We start from the raw sequence: 23037 nt of genomic DNA on the forward strand, positions 1-23037 counted from the left end.
CAAATCTTCGGAACGAATTCCACTTCGTCATGTTCGATTCGCTCATCTCTAGTCAGCACCATCAGTAGGCACATGCTGCAAGCAGTCCAATAACAGTTAGTCACCCAGTTGATTACATCACCCAGTCCCACAGTATTATCCCCTTCCCCAGTAAAACCACCTGGAATAGGACTGTAGCTTTATATATTTCTTTGTCTGGATCATCATGGATTTTAAATGATGTTGTTTGTATTATGTATGCAACTGTGAAATAAGAGCACAACTTTTACACAATAAACTTGGTTTATTTAACAAACTGCACATCTCCACTTTAACAGATTACAATCATCGCTACTGTATGCGTAACAGCAAAATGATTCTACACAGCCATGGCCATAATGACAAACACAAGCAGCCACCTTGTGGTTGAGCAGCTAATATAACAAGAGTGCTCCACAAATATGAAACTTTTCAATTGGCAAAGTTTTTATACAAATTTAAAAGAATATTTAAGTCATTCTCTAAGTTTTAGAGTGAAGCTTTAAACACAAAAGGTCCTTTTACATTATGTGCTTAAAAATGCATACTTTCTTTGCATGAAATACATTGAGAATCCTTTTGCACTTTTAAAGGTGTTTCCAGAGCAGGTACATTATGTGTAAAACAAAATACACTATATGCACATTTATACTGTAGACTGAATCTGAATCACACAATGGTGGAGAATTCTGCTATAACAGTATATACTGAAAATATGAACAGTATATGTCTGAAAATTGCTAAGAGTAACAACTAATTATAATTAATATATTTATTAAACAGATGGAAAAAAATTGATCCTGGTGATGTAAGCTACACAGCTGAAGCAAGATATGTCCTGTATCGACATGAAGGTTGGCTGGAAGAACTACTGACACTCCTGGAAAATAGGATTTTGACTTACCATAAAATCCCTTTCTTCAAGTACATTAAGGAAGGCAGAATGAAAGGATGAGTAATTTGGGTACGCAGGGTTATACTGCTGCCTTCTGAAGATATGACACTGACAAACAATCTGTAAGGACAGCCTAGTATAACTCCTTCTAACATGCTCCAGGTTTGTAGCAAAGCAATAGCAGGAGTGGATCATAAAACAGAGGGGAAGAAGCTGTGTCCCCTAATGTTTTTGAAGACAAGGATTTTACACTATTAAACTCTTTTTTTCTTTAATTACATTGGCCCCCCAGGTGGTTTATGCTATAATGTGATAGTATGCACTGCATACTAGCACATTATGACAGACTTACCTGTCATAATGTGCCCTCCAGTGCTGAGCTGTCACAAATCCTGCTGGTCCCAGGTGTTTCCATCTTCGACCATGTCTTCCTTCTGGGTTCCGTCTGTTCGGCCGCCATGTCATCAGTCCTGTGCATGCACACAGGTCACATCATCATGGCACAAAGTGGGTGCTGTAAGTGTACACTGAGCTGCCCATGTGCAGCTCAGTGTATAGAACAGTTGACAGGCAGGGGAAGCATTTATAACAAAGTAGACTGATAGGGTCTCTTCTGTCATGAAAACCCTACCTGTTTGCAACTTTTAAAAAAATACGTTTAATACTACTTTAAATGAATACTAAGGGACACAGGATAAGTCATTTAGGAACACTGGAATATCCAAAAACAGTCTAAGTGAGGGATGGAAATACAATAAACACTAACAAGCCCATGTGAACAACAAGTTAGCAGAGGGTGGCCCAACAGAGCTCACACAGCTGCCTGAAGAACCTTATGACCAAAGCTGGCATCAAATGAGGCCTGAACATCCACCTGGTAAAACTTGGCCAATGTGTGAACAGAACACCAGGAGGTAGCCTTGCAAATCTGAGAAACAGATGTCTAAATGCATTAAAGCCTATGTGTACAAACTGATCTGGAGGAGTGGGTTTTGACAGGGAAAGATGGAACCTTATCCTTAAATCTATAGGCTGGAATAATGAGCTTCTGAATCTAAAGGAGATTGTGGTACAAGAAACAGATTGTCCAGTATGGTAACCCTCAGGAATGACAATCAGAGAGTCAGTCTTTTTAAAAGAAGCTGTAGCAGAGAGATTCAAACAGCATGTACCACACATAAACACTGGAGGGAAATCTTCCTGAGATGTGGAGCAGGACAAAGGGATGGCTGAGCAATGTTGACAGGGAAAGGTACAACCCTGTCCTTAAAGTATAACTAAAGGTGAATTTTTTTTTTTAGTTTTGGATACATTGGAGAATGATTAGAAAACCTGTCAGTTTTTATTGCTGTCTGTGTCCCCGTTAGGGAGATTCAGCTTTTCTTATTTTTTTTGTTTTGGCTCAGTTCACACTGCTGCAATATAGGATCTGACTTGTGAGACCCTAAGTCGGATGACAAGTGAAATTCAATGTTTCCCTATGAGAGCCATCTTAACTGACACTACACAAGTTGTTCCAACTTTAGAATAGGTTCCTGCACTACTTTGGTCCGCCTTTGATTTTGATATGACTTCAAAGCCACAGAATGTAAAGTCACATCAAAGTCATATCAAAGTTGGACTCCAAAGTTGCACTGAAAGTCATGAGACTTTGGAGTCATTCTAGTGTAAATTTTGTGAGTGAGAGTAAACAGGGGAACATCCTGGATTGGTTCAAAGGGCAGTTTCCCAGAGAACTGACAGAACCAGGTTGAAATCCACCGAGCCTCTAGGTAACATACAGGATGAACAATGTGGCGGCACTGTACAAAGAATTTCACTAAGGAGTGAGAGACAAGTGGTCTTGAATAGGAATCACTAGGACCATATTTGACCCTTGATGGTAATCAAGGTCAAATGATGATTCAGAACAAACTGGAGAAAAGACAGGATTCCATCCCACAGAGCATTTCCAGAGATGGAAATTACTTGCCTCACACCATGAGCAACATGCATTCCAGGTGAAAAGGTAAACTTTGCAAGAAGTCAGATTCCTAGCTTTCAAGAGCACAGTGACAATTAAATCAGGTAGGACCATATCCTTCAGGACCTGAGCTTCAACAGCAAAGCTTTTAAAAAATGGTGCTGTGCCTCTTCCCTCTGCCAGCCCGTGGTCAAAATTGTTCCGGCCAGTGCTCTAGAGCAGTAAAACATGCAACAAAGTCCCACAAATATAGGGCAAAGTGCTGGTCCTAAATTGCCCTGAGCTTCTCTCCAAGCATGTCACTCTGTAGGCAGTTCGGCAGGGACCAGGGGACATGCTCCATCCAGATACGCTTTTTCTGGTCCTGGTGGGTATACTTCCTCAGAAGTCATGGGGGATAGGGTTCCGGCAGATGTGTGTTCTGTGGACCTGAACCTATAAAGCACTCTGCAAATAACACAAATAATACACCAAACGTGTCTAAGAGAGCATCTCAGCAAACATAGTGCTCACATTAAACACCTTGATAAAAAACAGAACAATAAGAAAAGGTTTGCTTTTCTCTGAGGAGAGATCTCTATTCTTCTAGAACACAAGCAACAGTCTAGAGTATGATGGGATGGGTTATACCAGGCTTCGTTACAGCTTGTATGCCAGAGTTCAAATACCTGAAGGCCAAATCATCCCATGTACCAGAATTACCCATCCCGTGTCTCTTAATATTTAAGAAGTGTTGGTTTCGAAAAACACTTCAGCAGAGAATGTCTAAACAATTAAGTGGTGTGGGCAGCAGGAGAGATAAGTATTCATGTTAATCTGTTTCACATCATGTACCATTGGTCAACTCTGCCCCCTTCACTCCACAGGACCACTTTCCAACTAATAAAAAAAGACCTCTCCAATATCAGTGTTGAGTCGGTAATGTTTTATTTCCCACCCCGGTAAGTTAGCTAGTTTTGTTCTGTAGTGCGCTGACATGAGATGAGCCAAGAATATGGAAAATTGTTACCTGATATACAGTATACCATAATTTTCCTTTACTGGCTTATCCTTATGTCAGTATAGACTTCCCTCCCCAATGTCCTATCACCTTCTTGTTACAAAAAAAACGAGTCTAGGGGATGCCGATTCCTTTCATTAGTTAGAAGTTAGTCCAGTGGAGTCAAGGGGCAGGTTTGGCATATAGTATAATGACAGGAAGATAAGCAAGGAAAGGAGATTTATGGTTTGTATCGGGTAATAATTGTTTGTAATTCTTTTGCTTTGTGTAAGCAACTTTTATCTAAACATACTTTTTACATTTCACGACAGAGCCCACTCCACCACATTTTCTCTTGTACATGGTATCCCAATGGTAGCTGCCAGCTGCTGAGGGACATAATTTTGTCTGAAAGGGCAGTGGCTCCAGAACAGTCACTCTACACTGATCCTACAATTTTTTGCAAAAAAAGAAAAAAAAAAAAAACTGTTGGGAGTCTCTTTAAATCTCCACTTATAATTATAGAGCCTGCACTCAAGCACAATTTCAAACAGAGAGTTTGCATATAGCTTCTCAAAGACTCAGGACATACAGGGCTAGGAGGTAGTAGCTGCTGGCAGTAGAGAACTAGAAAGTGTCAACACATCCAGAAATGCCATAGGTATGTGAGAAGCAGTGCTGCTTCAGCAATAATATTTTACACAATGGCAGTTATATTCGGTCCACAACTATTATATTTATGTGATGTGGTCTGCCATCAACATTAGTTGTGAAAGGATCTCTGTGTAAAAAGGAGGAATCTAGGTACTATGAATTCAGGCACAGGTCTGCCACTGAAGCCAGCGTGTAGCAGCATTTTCTCCAGGAATCTGGATCTGGGTGGGTGCTGGGTTGGTCTTTGCCCATCCACATTTCAGTGGTGCCCCCCAGGATCAGTGACATTGGTTGGGAATCTATTGCAAAGGGCGACATTTGGTTGTGATGGGTGGGCTCTATTGTATCGTGGGATTCCATTATAATGGGTAGACTCTGCTGTGACGGGGGAGTCCCTGTTGAGATGGGGACATCTGTTATGATGGGGGAATTCTGTTGTGCTAGGGAGAACTTCAATATGATGGAGACATTGATGGGAAGGGGTGACTCTGATTTGAAGGAGGTGACTCTGATGTAATGGGGGGGGGGGGGGGCTGTGATGGAAGGAAATAAATGTAAAGGGGGAACACTGATTTGAAGGGGAACTCCCTCATATGGCGCAATGCAGTGGCTGACATCATCCAGCGATGATGTCCTTCCGCCCAATAAATACAGTGCAGAAATGGGGTGTCTCAGGATTTTACATATACAGTGGGGAAAATAATTATTTGATCCCCTGCAGATTTTGTAAGTTAGCCCACTTACAAAGAAATGAAGGGTCTATATTTTTTATCATAGGTGTATTTTAAATGATAGAGACAGAATATTAACCAAAAATCCAGAAAAAAAACAATACAAATCTTATAAATTGAGTTGCAGTTCAGTGAGTAAAATAAGTATTTGATCCCCTACCAACCAACAATAATTCTTATAATTCTAATCGTTATTCGGGCAGCACAGTGGCTAAATGGTTAGCACTTCCGCCTGGCAGTACTAGGGTCATTGGTTCGAATCCCAGCCACGGCACCACCTGCCTGGAGTTTGCATGTTATCCCTGTGCCTGCGTGGGTTTCCTCTGGGTACTCCAGTTTCCTCCCACACTCCAAAGATATGCCGTTGGTTAATTGGCTCCTGTCTAAATTGGCCCTAGTATGTGTATGTATGAATGTGAGTTAGGGACCTTAGATTGCACGCCCCTTGAGGGTTAGGGACTGATGTGAATGTACAATATATATGTGTAAAGCGCTGCGTAAATGGACGGCGCTATATAAGTACCTGATATAAATAATTCTGGCGCCCACAGACTGGCTATGTGCTCATGTGGTACACAGATTGATCCTAATGACAACTCGATGTGTGTATAAAAGACACTTGTCCACAAAAATCTTTCTTCCATTCAAACCTCTCTACCATGGGCAAGACCAAAGAGCTGTTAAAAGACATCAGGGACAAGGTTGTAGACTTGCACAAGGCTGGAATGGACTACAAGTCCATCAGCAAGAAGCTTGGTGAGAAGGTGACAACGGTTGGAGCGATTGTTTGCAAATGTAAGAAATACAAAATAGCCATAAATCGCTCTAGGTCTGTAGCTCCATGCAAGATTACGCCTCCTGGGGTAAGGGTGATCATGAAAAAAGTGAGGGATCAGGCCAGAACTACACAGGAGGAGTTTGTGAATGATCTCAAGGCAGTTGGGACCACAGTCACCAAACAAACCATTGGCATCACAATACGCCGCCATGGATTGAAATCCTGCAGCGCCCGCAAGGTCCCCCTCCTCAAGAAGGCACATACAGTTGTGTTCAAAATAATAGCAGTCAGACATCACTAACCTGATCAATCACTGTTTTTGGTAGAAATGATATTTCTACATGGCAAATAATTTACTAGCAGGTATAGTAGAGTAATAGAAATCCAACAGACCCAACAGTCATGACATGCATGCTGCTGATTCTGTGTAATTGAATCACTAATTGAAAGGGGCATGTTACAAGTAATAGTGTGGATTTCTATTAGTGAGGTCATTCATTCTTTGAAAAACAGGTGGCAATTATTGCCCTTATTTAAGGAAGGAAGGCAGCAAATGTTGTACATGCTGGTTACAGTGCATTTCTCTCTGAAATTCTGAGGAAAATGGGTCGTTTCAGATATTGTTCAGAAGAACAGCGTACCTTGATTAAAAAGTTGATTGGAGAGGGGAAAACATATAAAGAAGTGCAGAAAATGATAGGCTGCTCAGCTAAAATGATCGCAAATGCTTTAAAATGGCAACCAAAACCTAAAAGACGTGGAAGACAGCGAAAAACTACCATTTGAATGGATAGAATAGCCAAAATGGCAAGGACTCAGCCAACAATCAGCTCCGGGAAGATCAAAGAAGGTCTACGCCTATGTGAAGCCAAGCTATCTGCAAGAAGCCCCCGAAAAGTCCCACTGTTGAAAAAAAGACATGTGCTGAAAGGTGTTACAATTTGCCAAAGAGCACATTGACTGGCCTAAAGAGAAATGGCACAACATTATGTGGACTGATGAAAGTAAGATTGTTCTTTTTGGGTCTAGTGGCCGGAGACAGTTTGTCAGACGACCCCCAAACACTGAATTCAAGCCACAGTACACTGTGAAGACAGTGAGGCATGGTTGCGCAAGCATCATGATATGGGGATGTTTCTCATACTACGGTGTTGGGCCTATTTATCGCATACCAGGGATCATGGATGTTTGAATACATCAGAATACTTGAAGAGGTCATGCTGCCTTATGCTGAAGAGGAAATGCCCTTGAAATGGGTGTTCCAACAAGACAACGACCCCAAACACAACGTGCAACATCTTGGTTCCAGACCAACAAGACTGACGTTATGGAGTGGCCAGCCCAATCCCCGGATCTTAATCCAATAGAAAACTTGTGGGGTGACATCAAAAATGCAGTTTGAGGCAAAACCAAGAAATAGAGAAGAACTGTGGAATGTAGTCCAATCATCCTGGGCTGGAATACCTGTTCACAGGTGCCAGAAGCTGGTTGACTCCATGCAACACAGATGTACAGCAGTCCTCAGAAACAGTGCTTATACAACTATATATTAAATTGATTCAAAGGAAAGCAAAATCTTCAAACATTTTTCAGTTTATATAGTGAATGTTTGAGTTTGTAAAGAAGAATACAAACACTGCTATTTTTTTGAACAGTCTAATATTCACTTTTCTTCAATTTTTTTTAGAGGAACAACACAAATTTGATACATTTTTCTTCATGTTTTGATTTGGAATAGAATGTGTAGTGTTCCCAATGCATTTGTGTGTATGGAAATAAAAGCTATTAGAAGGATTTTGAGCTTTATTCACTTTTTTCAGCACACTTCTATTATTTTGAACACAACTGTATGCCCTGTACTCGAAGAAGCAGATTTTACTAGTACATCAAAAATCCCATTTTCTTAGCTGTACAGTGCAGGACACAGGATATTTAGTCTTTAAAGTGATACTAAACACACACCATGTATTCTACATTATCCCTTCTCTATGTACTGTATATGGATGGCACTGTATTTATTCTAATAACATTTTTTTCCATAAATTGATATACAGCTTTCATGTGACCCAGCTTTTTTTCCAGCCCACCTGCAGGGAAACATTGGTGGGAGGAGCTTCTAGTCCTCTGCTGCCAGTTACATGTTCAGAAAAAAAGTATTTGAAACACAAAGGAAAAGTACATAATATAAATAAGTTTTAAATTGCCATACAAATATACATTTGAACTCAAATATTTATTATTTTTATTCAAATCATGGTGTGGGCTACCTAGGGGAGAGGTTCTGCAAATCACAGCCTGAATCCATTGATTGTATGTGCTTAGAATTACATGGAAGTGAAGCCTCCATCAATGAACATGTAATCATGTCCCACCCCCATTGTGTTTAGTGGGCATGGAGGAGGAAGGGAGTGGGCTACACCCACATGTGTGACTATAGTATGTAGGCTGCACAGATAAGAAAAAGGAAATTAACAGTTTAGAAGGGAATTGAAACTGAAACATGCTCAGTGGTTATGGCAACAGTTGGTCTACACAGTCTGGAGCTGGTTCCAGCAATGACTTCGGAAGTTTGAGGGTCCAACTGAATCTCTCCAGAATTTGTAATGTCAACTGGCTGACGGGTTGGGAAGACTGATCCTTTAGCAAGATATCATCCAGGCAACCCATAACGTGTAAACAAATGCTTATGAACTGCCACTTAAACCAAATAATAAGACAATCCCAATACTCAGCTGCTGTAACCACCTCAAGCATGTTCCCATGCCACTGCAATAACAAAATCTAAATAAAATGTGTTGCGCTGCTGAGATCAATCATGTGAAATATATGCCTTAAAACAGAGGAATACCAATACAGATATTGTGCTAAATGTGTTATAAACTCACTATCACACGAAACAAAATCCCCAAATTAAATTTGTGCATTCAATACTGCATACAAATCAATTACGATAGGATGTCCCAAAGCACTGAATATGAGGGCAGGGCAACAAACCCCGAACAACTAAACCAAACAGATTAAAGCCTTGCGAAGAAGCCTGCAAAGCTCACCGACCAAAGGAAGCATCCTCTGCGGTGCTACAATCCACTTGGCAAACCTTGTGATTGTATTAACCAAAGATCAGGTAACAGCCTTACAAATGAGCTACAGATTCATAACTTATCAGAACCTGTCCAGAGTATGCACCTTGTGAGCCACATTGATTTCCAATAGCAAAGCGAATTGCTCCCTCCTAAGAAAGTCAGCCAGGTAGGAGCCCCAGGTGCAAGGAGGGCCTTGGTGAACACTCTGGGAGTTGTCGACAGGCCAAACAGCAAAGCCACAAATTGAAAGTGGCAGTACTCCATTGCAAACCACTGAAACCTTTGGGGAGGTGGACTGATTGGAACATGCAGATAAACATCCTGGATGCCCATGGATGCCAGAAAATCTTTCTGCTGAAGAGGCCAGCACAAACTGAACGATTTCATCTTGAACTTCTGTACAGAAACTTAAGTTTCTTGAGATATAAATTGAAGTGAAAAGCATGAAGTGAGGAGAGGGAAAGCTTTGAAACTCCAGCCACTGTTGCAGACCCATTCGTCTATAGCCTGCCCCTACCAAATGTCCGTGAAGGCCTGCAAACATCCCCCCAACCAAAGTGAGTGCTTTCATTGGGAAATGAATTGGTCCCCTGGTTTGGAGGACTTTGGAGTCCATAGCTTCTTGCAGAATTAGGTATGGAACTTGGGCTAGAAGCCAGAGATTGGTGAAAAGAATGCTTCTTGGAAGTGAACAGAGTAGCAGGTTGCTGAATCATGGGCTTTGACTTATCTTTGGGTCTGTTATGGATGATTACATACAGAAAACTCAAACAAATGTTCACCTTGAAAGGGTAAACTCCGCTGACCAACACTTCAGCAGTAAAATCCTGCACATGTGTACAGACAAATCCACTAAACAAGAAATTTGTTGAATGGAGTCATTCAAGGAATCCCACTGAGAAGTTAAGAGCACATTGGAAATCTTCCAGGCTTATGCTCTTTTCAGTATCTCCACTAGTAAACCCCCCTCTCATCCTGCAATGGGCACAGACCTTAAGGCCTTGGCACATGCCTACAACCACAATTGCAGGTTGTAAAGACCCCACCACAGCAAATGTGGCTTTAAAGCCTTATGGGTTTGTCCAAAGTGTCCTTAAAATACTGTGACCTCATCCACAGGACAAGAGAGTCTTGGTGAGATAGGAAACTGCTGGATCCACGGAAATATGGAGGCATACTCCGTTTCTTAGAAAACTTGCTTTCCATGGGGTATTGCTGAGGAAACCTTTTGGGCAGATAGACACCTTGTCAAGTTAAGCCCAGTCTGCATACAAAACCTCCTTTGAGGATTCACAGGGAAGGACTGAGGATGTTGCAATGGACACCATGATCCAAAAACCTTTAACTTTTGGTGAAGAGCATTCGGTAAGTGGAAAACAAACATTTTATGTCTGAAATAACCTGATCCTGGGGTTCTTCAGGAATAGATTCCCCCTCCAGACAAGGAATCTTCTGCATCCCCTTCTATCAGATACTACTCTTCCCCCTTCTACCTCATCCTCTCCTGATTACGCTTCTCCCCTTTTCCTCGTCATCCCCTAGTTTCCTTTTACATCTGTCGCTTCATAGAGGAGAATGGAGGGTCCAATCAGGTCTGCCTGAAAGAAAAAGACAGGCAGACCGGATAGGACCAATAGTGTAAAAGGGGCCTTAAAGTGATCAGTGATTTTCATGATCAGCCAACTCTTTCTGGTTAAGTGACCCAAGGTTGAACAGGACAGCCAGACAAGTGTCATTTTCAAAAGACCAGTAAGGCAATCTCCATTTTCTCCAATAAAAAAAGTTTCTTGAATGCCAAGCAGTCAGATACTATAATTCACTTGCACGTTCATGTGTTTTACGGCTGCAGTACTAGGCCAGATTTCATTAGTAGATGGAACTGCCAATGAAATCTCATTTCAGTTCTTGTTACTAATACACCCCAGAAGGTATGCAGGTGATTGAAGTGACTATTTCTTTTTACATAGCAGGGTCCCAAGTATAGCACCAAGTACTAGCTGAAATACTCTTAATGTTTAAAAAAAAAAGAAAAAAAAAAAAGAGAAGGAGATAGTAGGTCAAAGCACAAAATACAAACAATCTGAGTTTTATTGAAAAGCTCTATAAAATGAAATCCAGCATGACACAATGTTTAGAGGGAATGAAGCTCAAACTAATCATGTTTCAACATAATAACTTACTTTGGTGTCACAATTAATTAGCAATTTTCACCTCATGATTAGAAGAACATTTCTAACATTGGATACACAAGAAATATTAGATTTGTCCACAACCTGTGGCAATATTATGTACACTCATTTTTAACAGCTTCAGGGTCTGACGGTGCAAGACTAATGAATGGCAAACAATACAGTTGGGGAATTGGCTAAAGTAAAAACGGATTTTTTGTATATGTTGAGACAGAAATGATGATGCCATAGATGTGCTGATAAAAGTTTAAAGTTGACAGTTATAAAATTAGTTTTCCATTTTAAACTTGCACCATAAAATTGGGGCATTTTCCGTTTGTGCAAGGCGAATTTATTCCACAAATTGTTCAGTTCTTAAAAATTCTCAGATCCCGCAAGTTGAATCCAGCTTAAAAAATCCAATTTCGGAGAACCACTTGATTCAGTTACAAAACTCACTCTTCCTTTAAAGTCAGATTACATTTTCTTTAACAAAACTGAAACAAGAAAAATAGGAAAAAAAGTTAATTAACTAGACAGACATAAAAGAAACCAAATAAGAAGTAATATCACTTACATAAAATTTTGTTTTTAACCACTAGCCTACAGGGCACTTATACCCCCTTCCTGCCCAGGCCAATTTCCAGCTTTCAGCGATGTTGCACTTTGAATGACAATTGCGCGGTCATGAAACATTGTACCCATATGAAATTTTTATAATTATTTTGTGACAGATAGCGCTTTATTTTGGTGGTATTTAATCACTTCTGGGTTTTTTCTATTTTTTCTTAAACAAACCAAAATCCACAGAAAATTTTGAAAAAAAAAAAAAGTTTTAGTTTTTGTTATAAAATTTTGTAAATAAGTGATTTTTCTCCTTCACTGATGTGCGCTAATGAGGCTGCACTGATAGGTGGCACTGATGAGGAGGCATTGACGGGCATCATTGATGGGCACTGAAAGGCAGCACTCATATGGCACTGATAGGCGGCACTGACTGGTACTGATGGGTGACACTGAAAGGCAACTCAGATGGGCACTGATATGTGGCACTGGCAGGTGGCATGGATGAGCACTGATGGACACTGACAGGTGGTGCTGCTGGGGCTACACAGATCATCAGTGCCCTGATGATCAGTGTACATGTCCCCTCCGAGGAATGCAGATTACCTGCTCTTCTCTCATGAGCTGTCAGCGTGACAGCTTGTGAGGAGAGAAATGCCGATAACCGGCATTTCCCTGTTTACATGTGAACAGCTGTGATTGGACACAGCTGATCACATGACCCAGCCAACATCTTTGGCTCTTTCCGTTGATCGGTGATCCGCTGTGTCCAAGGGACACAGCCCACCGCCGATCGCCGCACACTCCCGGAGCCGCGCATGTGCGGTTAGAATGGGAAGACGTCATATGACATCCTCCAAGAACGAGAGAACCACCTTGCATCCGTCATTTTACTATATGGCAGGTGGGAGGTGGTTAAGGTGTGATCCCTTGGTATGAACTTACAGCTTTATGAGGCCACTGTGGGAAGCTCCCCACCCTCATGAAAGGCTGTCTTTCATGCAGAAAATGTCACCAACCTTGGCAAACAATGGGCCAATTCAATAAAAGAATTTTATTGTGACTATCCTTTCGTGTAGGTCACCCAGACATGGGTACATTATTACCATTGCCTCTTAACTGTTGATTAATGTCTTCTCAAGAAATACGATACATCTAAATATTTCACTACTAGCAGATGTTTATCACCATTTTTTTCCCGCTATTTTTTTTTTTACAATACAGTTATAGGACCGATTTGCCAGTACATCTGTACTTTATTTTCTAGTTTTGACCACAATATGAAGACAATTCTAACTGTACACATACAACACAGAACAAAGAATGGAGCAGTGCAGGGAAGAAGAGAGACAGCATATTACAGTTTACACAGTCAGGTAGTGTGATATACAAGTATAAAATGTACCTGAATTAGTGTGACTGGGTTGCAAAGTAAAAATGTTGTGTTTAAATTATATGGGGGTTGCAGAGAAATACAGTACAGTATTTTGAATGGGAGGTGCACTGTAATGCATTAATTTACTGTCATGGGAGGTGCATAGTAAAATGATATGGCAGCAATGGGGAGGAGACTCTGGACAGTCTATCTACAAATATTGCAATATGAATTATCAACTACCCTTCGGTGTCCAACTTCAATCTCCTCACGTCTCACAAACCTAAGCGGCATAAATCAGCATGGATGTCACACTACTTCCTTAAACTCAATCTTTCCAAAACCGAGTTTGTAATATATTTCCTCCTCCCTGATCCCCCACTCATAACTTTACCATTAAGATCAGCAGCACAACCATTGGTCCTTCCCTTCATGCCAAGGTGCTAATCCTAGACTCTGACCTCTGCTTTGGGCCCCACATCCAATCACTGGCTAAACACTGCTGCCTCAACCTCCGGAACATTTCCAAAATCTGCCCCTTCCTGACCAATGACACCACAAAACAACTTATCCACGGCTTGGTTTTATTCCGCCTTGATTACTGCAACTCCCTCCTCACTGGTCTACTGTTACACAGGCTATCCCCCCTTCAGTCTATTATAAATGCTGCTGCTAGACTCATACACCTTACCAACTGATCAGTGACTGCTGCCCCTCTCTGCCAATCTCTTCATTGGCTTCCACTAACCAAACATATAAAACTCAAAATACTAACCACAGCATACAAAGCCATCCACAACACTGCCCCTAGCTACATTACTAACCTTTTCCGCAGATATCTTCCAAATCACCTACTGTGCTCCTCCCAAGACACCTTGCTCTCTAGCTCCCATGCTCGCCTCTAGGACTTCTCCAGAGCCTCTCCCATCCTCTGAAACTCCCTACCGCAGCATGTCCGGTCAGCCCAGTCTGCCTTTAGGTGATCCTTGAAAACTCACATATTCAGGGAAGTCTACCCCACCTCCACCTAAGAACTGTACTTGAGCCACCTCCATCAGAACATTGCCTACAGCTATCACATTTTGTACCAGCTCCCCCTTCCTATAGATTGTAAGCTCCACGAGAAGGGCCCTCCTATTCCTTCTGTACTGAAATGTATTGTAATTGTACTGTCTCTCTCATATTGTAAAGCGTTGCCCAAACTGTTGGCGCTATATACATCCAATAATATGTTACAACAGGATTACAGCTTGCACAGTGTGCTATGGCTGTGTACTGAAATGGACTATAAGAAAAATAGCCACCCATGGAAAAAACCATAGCATTCTCTTCCTGTAGCCAGTCTCCTCAAAAGGCATATCAGGTTCTATAATATACAGTGAAGAAAATAAGTATTTGATCCCCTGCTGATTTTGAATGTTTGCCCACTCACAAAGAAATGATCAGTCGAAAAATCGAATGGTAGGTGTATTGTAACACTGAGACAGAATAGCAACAAAAAATTCAAAAGAAATGCATGTCTAACAAATGATGCACTGATTTGCATGTTCATGAGGGAAATAAGTATTTGTTCCCCTTCACAAAACATGACTTAGTACTTGGTGGCAAATCCTTTGTTGGCAATCACAGAGGTCAGACGTTTCCTGTAGTTTGCCACCAGGTTTGCCCTCATATCAGGAGGGATTTTGCCCACTCTTCTTGGCAGATCCAAGTAATTAAGGTTTGGTGGCTGATGTTTGGCAACTCAAACTTTCAGCTCCCTCCACAGATTTTCAATCGGATTAAGGTCTGGAGACTGGCTAGGCCACTCCAGGACCTTAATGTGCTTCTTCTTGAGCCACTCTTATGTTGCCTTGGCTGTGTGTTTTGGGTCATTGTCATGCTGTAACACCCATCCACGACCCATTTTCAATGCCCTGGCTGAGGGTAGATGGTTCTCACCCAAGTTTGACGGTACGTTGCCCCGTCCATCGTCCCTATGATGCGGTGCAGTTGTCTTGTCCCCTTAGCAGAAAAACATCCCCAAAGCAGAAGGTTTCTACCACCATGTTTGACAGTTGGGATGGTGTTCTTGGGGTCATAGGCAGCATTCCTCCTCCTCCAAACACGGCGAGTTGAGTTGATGCCAAAGAGCTCGATTTTGGTTTCATCTTACCACAACACTTTCAAAACAGTCCTCCTCTTCATCATTCAGATGTTTAGTGGCAAACTTCAGATGGGCCTGGACATGTGCTTTCTTGAGCAGAGGGACCTTGCGGGCTCTTCAGGATTTCAATCCTTGTCGACGTAGTGTGTTACCAATTGTTTTCTTGGTGACTGTGGTCCCAGCTGCCTGGAGATCATTGACAAGATCCTCACATGCAGTTTTTGGATGATTCCTCACTGTTCTCATGATCATTGACACTCCACGAGGTGAGATTTTGCATGATTCACCAGACCTAGGGAGACTGACAGTTGTTTTGTGTTTCTTCCATTTGCGAATAATTGCACCAACTGTTGTAACCTTCTCACCAAGCTGCTTGGCGATAGTTTGGTAGCCCAGTCCAGCCTTGTGTAGGTCTACAATCTTGTCCCTGACATCCTTGGACAGCCCTTTGGTCTTTGCCATGGTGGAGAGTTTGGAATCTGATCGTTTGATTGCTCCTGTGGACAGGTGTCTTTTATACAGTTAACAAAATGAGATTAGCAGCACTCCCTTTAAGAGACTGCTTCTAATCTCAGCTTGTTACCTGTATGAAAGACACCTGGTAGCCAGAAATCCTGCTGAATGATAGGAGATCAAATACTTATTTCCCTCATGAACAGGCAAATCAGTGCATAATTTGTTAGACATGAATTTCTTTTGAATTTTTGTTGTTACTATTCTGTCTCTCAGTGTTACAATACACCTATCATTCAATTTTTAGACTGATCATTTCTTTGTGAGTGGGCAAACATTCAAAATCAGCAGGGGATCAAATACTTATTTCCCTTCACTGTATATCAGAAGTCAATAGCTCTTGCTGCTCTCAGCAAACCTGGAGAGAGGACAGAAGACCTGCAGACATGCACCGTGCTGGATCAATACAGGACTCAGGTAAGTATTTGGTGTGGGGATGGGGAGTAACAGCAACTGGAAGGTTTTTTTTTTTTCATAGAATGCATTAAGGTTAAAAACCTTTTGCGTTTAGAACCACTTTAAAGGGGAGCTTCAGTCATTTCTGTTTATTAAAAGCCAGCAGCTACAAAAACTGTGGTTTGTAGAACTTCTGCTTCCGATCGCCCAGGCGGTCGGAGCGAAGTGGGTACCTGTCAAAATCATGTACTTGCTACCCCCCCCCCCCCCCCCCAAAAAAAAAGTTCCATTTGGAAAGGAAGAGAGGGGAAAGAAGAGTTAAAACGGAACCTCCCCTCTTTTGGGCGGAGCTTCGCTTTAAGTAGCAGCTCCCATATTTTTGGGCCAACAGTTGCAATTTAAAACCTACTAGAAGACATTTTCAGACAAACACAAAAAACAGTCAGCCTGCGCAGTATTAACTAATTCAGCTTGGTGCATCAGGATTATTTTAGGCCCTTGTGACTAGACAAAGCTATTTATATTTTAACCACCAATGTACTGTAAAAAAAAACTGCAAAAAGGTAGATATTTAGGACAGTGTCAATAAAGGGTCCACGCTCACTCTTCTTCATTATCAGAAAGACGTTAACAGCCAACTGAGTAAGGGCAACAGATCTACATATACAAGGACCACCAGTGGCCTCTTCACTTTCAAATAAAACCATATATACTGAACATAAAACACAGCAAATCAGGCAGCAGTGCTCAGATGTTGGAAAGGGTTAGTGTAAACATGGCTCTCCAGCAACATGATGAGAACTTTGTGTATCCAGCTTCAAGTCACTATTTTTATACCTTCTTTATTATGTTAAACTATTTTAAGCCTACTCTAAATAGAGAACACAGAACACCAGGGCAATTTAGATAACCTTCAATAATGTTATACGTCTTACCTTCCAACGATTTCCACATTCATTACAGAATACAAATGTTGTCATAGGTTCATCAGCGCTGCGGGTCTGAACCTTTGAAATAGAAACAGACATCATTAGCAGTGTTTAGACAGTAGGTTACAATGAAATGTGGCTTGTGTGGTAAAGATAGACAGATAACCAATGTCTCCTGCACACACAATGAGAAAATTGGACAAAAAACCACCTCCGGAGCGATCGCTCGATAATCTGAATGTACACATCTTTTCGAGAGGCGATCACAACAGTTCATGCAAAATTATCTGTAGGGGCAAACACAAAAATATTTCGCCTAACAGAACAAATGATTTTTGTGTAACCAGCACAGTATACGCCTGTAAACAAAAGGGAAAAAAATAAAAAAATCAAAAAAAAAAAATCGAGAGACCAAGACTGGGCATGCTCGGAAGCAAAAGAATTACAATACATCACCGCAGGAAGTTGTATTCTGTCTTACACAAGAATTTCCATAACGCTAGTAACCTATTTGCTTTTGATACCAGACTAGCATGCGAAAAAAAAAAACAAAAAACAAAACGAAAAACCGACAAACAATTGTTCGTTCAATATGGACAAACGTGCAGTAGGTACTTCTTACGGTTTAGGGGGTGTTGGTTAATAACAAAAAGGCCCCCATTAATTTTGTAGGCAGAAAGGCTTCATTTAGTTTGCGGTTAGGAGATCCATTGATAATGGAGGAAAAATTTAAATCACCCCCTCCCAACTATTTGCTTTTTACCTACAACATACAGACATGAACTGGTCAGATGAGTCCATTAAATAGTATCCATCAGTGCTTATACTTAAATGTGTACTTAGACTTTTTGGCTGAAAAAACAGTTCAGAAGATCAAACAAACTAAGGCTAGGCTCTACATGCCACGGTTTGTGTGCAGGCATGGAAGTTCATCCATCTGAAAAGGGCTGCCATGCCACCTGAAACACAAGAAGGAGGTCCTTGCAGCATGTTAGAAATCGCAGCCCGCATGGAACCAAAAGTGCAGCGTGATCTCCAGTGCTTGCAGGAGCATTATAATGCCACCTGCACACAGAGTCTGCATTTTTCTGTGCAGGTGGTTGTAGCTGGGAGAACAAGTGTGTTCCCATAGTGGAAATCGCCCAAGCAGATTTGTACCTAGCATAAAGCAAGATGGAAGCAACACTGCAACATTCCCAAAATAATTCCTTTATCAGAAAACTTACCTGTGTGTAAGTGCAATTCTTCTTTTTACATTTTCCACAGGAAAACAGGTCAGTCTGTGTACCACCAGTCCTGGCCATTTGGTGCTCCCGGATGGCCTCCTTAGTCAGGTTCTTCCTCATTTCCTTAAGCTCATCACTGGCCATTTCCTGGGCAAGATCGGAAGAAGCCATACTTCAGACACCTCATAGCAATTTAATGGGCTGAACAACAGAAGGACAAAACTAAACACAGCTGTTCACAGCAATCCAATTTAAACTTAATTTCTCCAGCCTACAGCAAGAAGTATGGATCTGACCTACTGCCAAGGATAAAAACATTTAATAAACCAGACAGGATAAGCTCTGTTATTTTTCAGTGAACCAATTTCTATTTCAACTGTTCATCTTCCTATGCCACCTGCGTGTTCAATGGATCAATGGCGTGATAAAGCAGATCATTCAATGAGAAGAAGGGGACACCAGAAGCCAGTAAGTTGCTCTGCAGTGAGACAGAGCTATATAAATCACAAGACCAAACAAAGTTACAAATATTTTGGCAGGTAAACAGTTCTACCAAAAACGCACCCAACTATGAATCCGTTTATCAGAATTATTTTCTGATTAGCCCAACCTTCTGAATGCCATAATAGAAATCATGCACAATGGATGTGTAAAAAAAAAAAAAAAAACAGTATGGCTACCATATTTGGGAAATACTATGAGAAGCCTAGTATATTCACCATCCCCCCTTCAGATGACTGCTTTTGACGCGCCTTTTTTTTATTCCTTATCTTTGCCGCATTTATCACACTCCGATCTTTCAGCTTTGAACACGGAGACTTCTATCAGGATGAAGAATTGAACGCAGAGATTTTCCATCAGGATGAAGCAAATGGCCCGGCACGGAAGGGGATTGCTGAAACTTAAGTATGTTCACTAGCATATGGTGTGGTTTTTTGGAGAACTCTTAAAACATTTGCTTAGCCCAGGCAAGAGAGTGTGCAGTTTTAAGTAGATCAAGAGTTCTGATCTGATCATGTATATGGGAAACTTTCTGTAACTGAGGTATAGACGGCCTATCCAACAAACAACGTTCCGCTGTAGATATCTGGTGGAGAAGGGATTGCCTGGCGCAGACAGAGGCCTTCTACAAACAGGCGCCCATGGAAATACAGAGTCCTCGAATAACGGCCTTATGGGCCTCCCATAGGGTAGAGGATGAGGATACTGAGCCAACATTGAAATGAAAATAAGCATCCAGACCCTGAGAGAGCTCCTCTCGAAGCAGTTCCGAGCGCACAAAAAAAATTAGCGCCAGTGGCAAATCCTGAGAGCAGAGTCAAGGAGAATGAGGTCAAGTGTTAGTGAGGTATGGTCCGACCAAGTTATCAGATTAATCTTCAAAGAAACGATAAAGGGTAGCAGGTGGGCGGTGACAATAAAATGATCTACTCTAGAGTACATGTGATTTGGAGTAGAATAAAATGTGAATTGCCTATGGAGAGGATGTTTGACTCGACAGGCATCGAAGAGACGATGCTCCCGAATTAGTTTGCGGAAAGTTGAGGAGGAAGCGCATAGCCGCTTCAATGGGGTGGGAGCAAAGAGCCTCTATCCTTATGGGGTGACATAACCAAGTTTAAATCCCCCCCAATAATCATACGGAGAGCGGATATCGAGCATAACTCAGAGAGAAATAGCAATTGACAAATTCAAAAGTATAAATGGAGAGCCTGCATACATACGTTCCAGCAACACATAACGACCATGTGGATCAATTTGAGAGGAGGAGAACCTCAGGGAGCAGTTTTTCCAGATTAAGATAACTACACCGCCTTTCCCAGAGGGAGTAGGATTGTGGAAAGCTCTTGGAAGCAAAAACGAAAAGAGCCATCCTGTTTGAAATGAGTTTCCTGAAAGAATATAACATCTGCTCCTGAGGATCTGAACTCCTTCAAAGCCATCCACTGCTTTTGGATTGAATTAAGCCCTTTGACATTATAGGACAACAGCCGTAAAGCCATCATAAAACAGCAAAGGGTATAGCTGCTGCGTAACTTGAGCACACAGATAAATTATCATCGATGAGACAAAACAGAAAAATAACAGACAGAGAACCAGGTGATTATCATGGCAACAGGCCTAGTGCAAACCAATGTATCACAGAGCAGAGGCCGCAGGGACTACGCCCAGAAACAAAGATATAATCAAAGATGTGTACCCGGGATATCAGAGATATCCCGAGTCGTCAGGGCTGGGAGCCTGATGCACAAGGGGGCAACATGGCAGCTGACCCTAAATGACAGGCGCCTACCTCAGAGAACCAATTAACAGCTCTAATCAGGACATACAAATGAATGAAAGGTAATACACAATTGCTAAGGCACACATGGGAGCATAAGAGCTCATTAAACAAGGCAGGAAACCCGATAACTGGAAGAGTGAGGTGGTGAGGCCCTCTGAGCCAAGGAGGCGAGACCATTGGGGAGTGCGTGGAAACCTCTTCCTCCCAGGTTTGGCGGTGTCCAGATCTTGCGTGGAGTAGCAAAAGACAGGGATGGTGTAGAAGGTTGCATAAAAGCCTCTTCCGGTAGGGGAGGAAGCCCCAACTGTTTAAAGAAGGAATCCGCTTCATGGAGATCACGGAGGAACACTTGGGAATTATCCTTGGAGACGAGCTTAAAAAGGAAATCCCCACCGGTAGGCGAGCCGGTGCTGCTGGAGATGAGTGGTAAACGGTTTTAAGACACCTCTTTGCCAAAGTAATGGGGGATAGATCACTGAAAATCTGGAGCTCGTCTCCCTAAATTCCAGGGAGGTCTTGTAGAGAGTAGAGGTGATCAAAGCTTCTTTGCAGTCAAAGTAATGGAAGCGAATAATAACGTCTCTGGGCCTAGTTCCCGCAGGAGCCTCGGGCCTAACGATCTATGGGCCCAATCCATACACCAATCAACATCTGGGACTTTGGGGGCCAGAGTGGTAAACAGAGACAGCAAGTGGTGTTTAAGTTGGGAGCTTTAACCACTTGCCGTCTGCCTGCTGTTTATAAACGGCAGGGCGGTGGCACTCCAGGGGCGGGTTGCCGTTCATAAACGGCATCCGCCATTTCTACCTGTGCGCGCTCCCTGTGAGCGCACAGCACCGCGATCTGGTGCCCGCTGTGTCCTCCGGACACAGTGAAACACCAATCGTCGGACGGGACCTCTGTACGAGGTCCCGATCATGTGATCACTGATTGGCCAATCAGTGATCACATGCAAAGTAGTAAGCAAGATGTCACTTGTGACATCATTGCTTATAAGTGTGAAATCTGTGAATGATCACAGAATTCACATGGTACAAGGCTATCCACAACAGCCTTGTACCATGTGACAAGCTGTGACCAATCACAGCTCACTCAGTAGTTCTCAATGGCTGCAAGAATGCAGACAGAGAAAGAGAAAGGATTGCTTTTACATCCTATATGGATGTAAAAGCATTCACTGTAAAGAAAGAAAAAAAAAATCATCACCCCCCACAAGTAGTACAGTGTCACCATGGTGACACTGTACTGCTAGGGTGACAGTATGTAAAAAAAAATAAAAATAAAAATAAAAAAAAAATAAAAAAAAATAAAAAAATAAAAAAAAGTAAAAAAATTATAATTTTTGGTTACAAACTAATTTGGCTTTTTTTTTTCTTTTTTTTACTAAAAAGGTAACGGAATACATTTTGGCCAAGATTTATGATAAAAGATTATTTGCAAAATTTTATAAGAAAAACTTTTCAAAATTTTTGGACTTTTTCATTTACATACCAAAAAAAATAAAAATCCCAGCGGTGAATAAATACCACCAAAATAAAGCTTTATCTGTCTCAAAAAAATGGTAAATTCATATGGGTACAGTGTTGCACGACCGCGCAATTGTCAAAGTGTGATAGCGCTGAAAGCTGAAAATTGCCCTGGACAGGAAGGGGGTAAAAGTGTACGGACTGGAAGTGGTTAACTGGGACACGGAATGTTTTAAATTTGCGTTATCCTCCTCCAGGACATGCACATATTGCACCAATTCATCAAACTTTGATTCAAGGTGGTCTGTGTCAATTTCCCAATTTCAGCAGAGATGGTGCAGATGGATATTATGTAAATATACTTGCAATTTGCCTTCCAGGATGTCCACTGTCAGAGGGGGGAATCTGTGTCTGACCCTGCCACGTCAGCGGATTCTTTGGCGCACTCACTTGGGCCGCCACAACTACTCGAGGCCCGGGGATGCAGGTCTAGTGAAGAAGCGATCCAGCATGGAAGGCCTCGAGTCCAGAGGAGGCGGCATGGGTGGCTTCCATCTCCCAATTTTGCCCATGGGTGTGCCCGAGTACGTCCTGACACAGGTGAGAGCAATCCCGGATCTGTGGCTGCTGTGGAACAGTGACGGGAGGCCGACGCAGTCCAAGGATCGGCGGAGCTCACCCTTCACACATCCGCCATCTTGGGATGCAGCGCATGTGCCGATAGTCATCTTTTATTCCCCATTTTGAGCAAACATATTATACAGGATTTATATAGCACCCTCAGTTTGCGCAGCGCTTAGGAAACGGGGAGACAGTACAGTTACCATACAATTCAATAAAAGAGGGCCCTACTCAGGAGCGCTGACAAA

At 42.0% G+C, this 23037-nt stretch overlaps 1 protein-coding gene across 2 annotated transcripts in view; it reads right to left on the bottom strand.

Moving 5' to 3' along the window:
- Positions 1-11171: 11171 nt before the first annotated feature.
- The window catches only part of TCEA1 (transcription elongation factor A1), a 46254-nt gene continuing 34388 nt past the window's right edge, over positions 11172-23037 (bottom strand). For both annotated transcript variants that reach the window (XM_089678439.1, XM_089678438.1), the window contains exons 8-10: positions 18419-18565; positions 17199-17270; positions 11172-11766 (exon numbers count right to left, since the gene is read on the bottom strand). In XM_089678439.1, the coding sequence (XP_089534565.1) occupies positions 11758-11766; positions 17199-17270; positions 18419-18565 (228 nt within the window). In that variant the 3' untranslated portion in view covers positions 11172-11757. The remainder of the gene's footprint in view (positions 11767-17198; positions 17271-18418; positions 18566-23037) is intronic.

The sequence above is a fragment of the Staurois parvus genome, unplaced genomic scaffold, assembly GCF_062004578.1.
Source record: "Staurois parvus isolate SC_StPar_1 unplaced genomic scaffold, SC_StPar_1.0 ptg000205l, whole genome shotgun sequence".
Lineage (NCBI taxonomy): Eukaryota > Metazoa > Chordata > Amphibia > Anura > Ranidae > Staurois > Staurois parvus.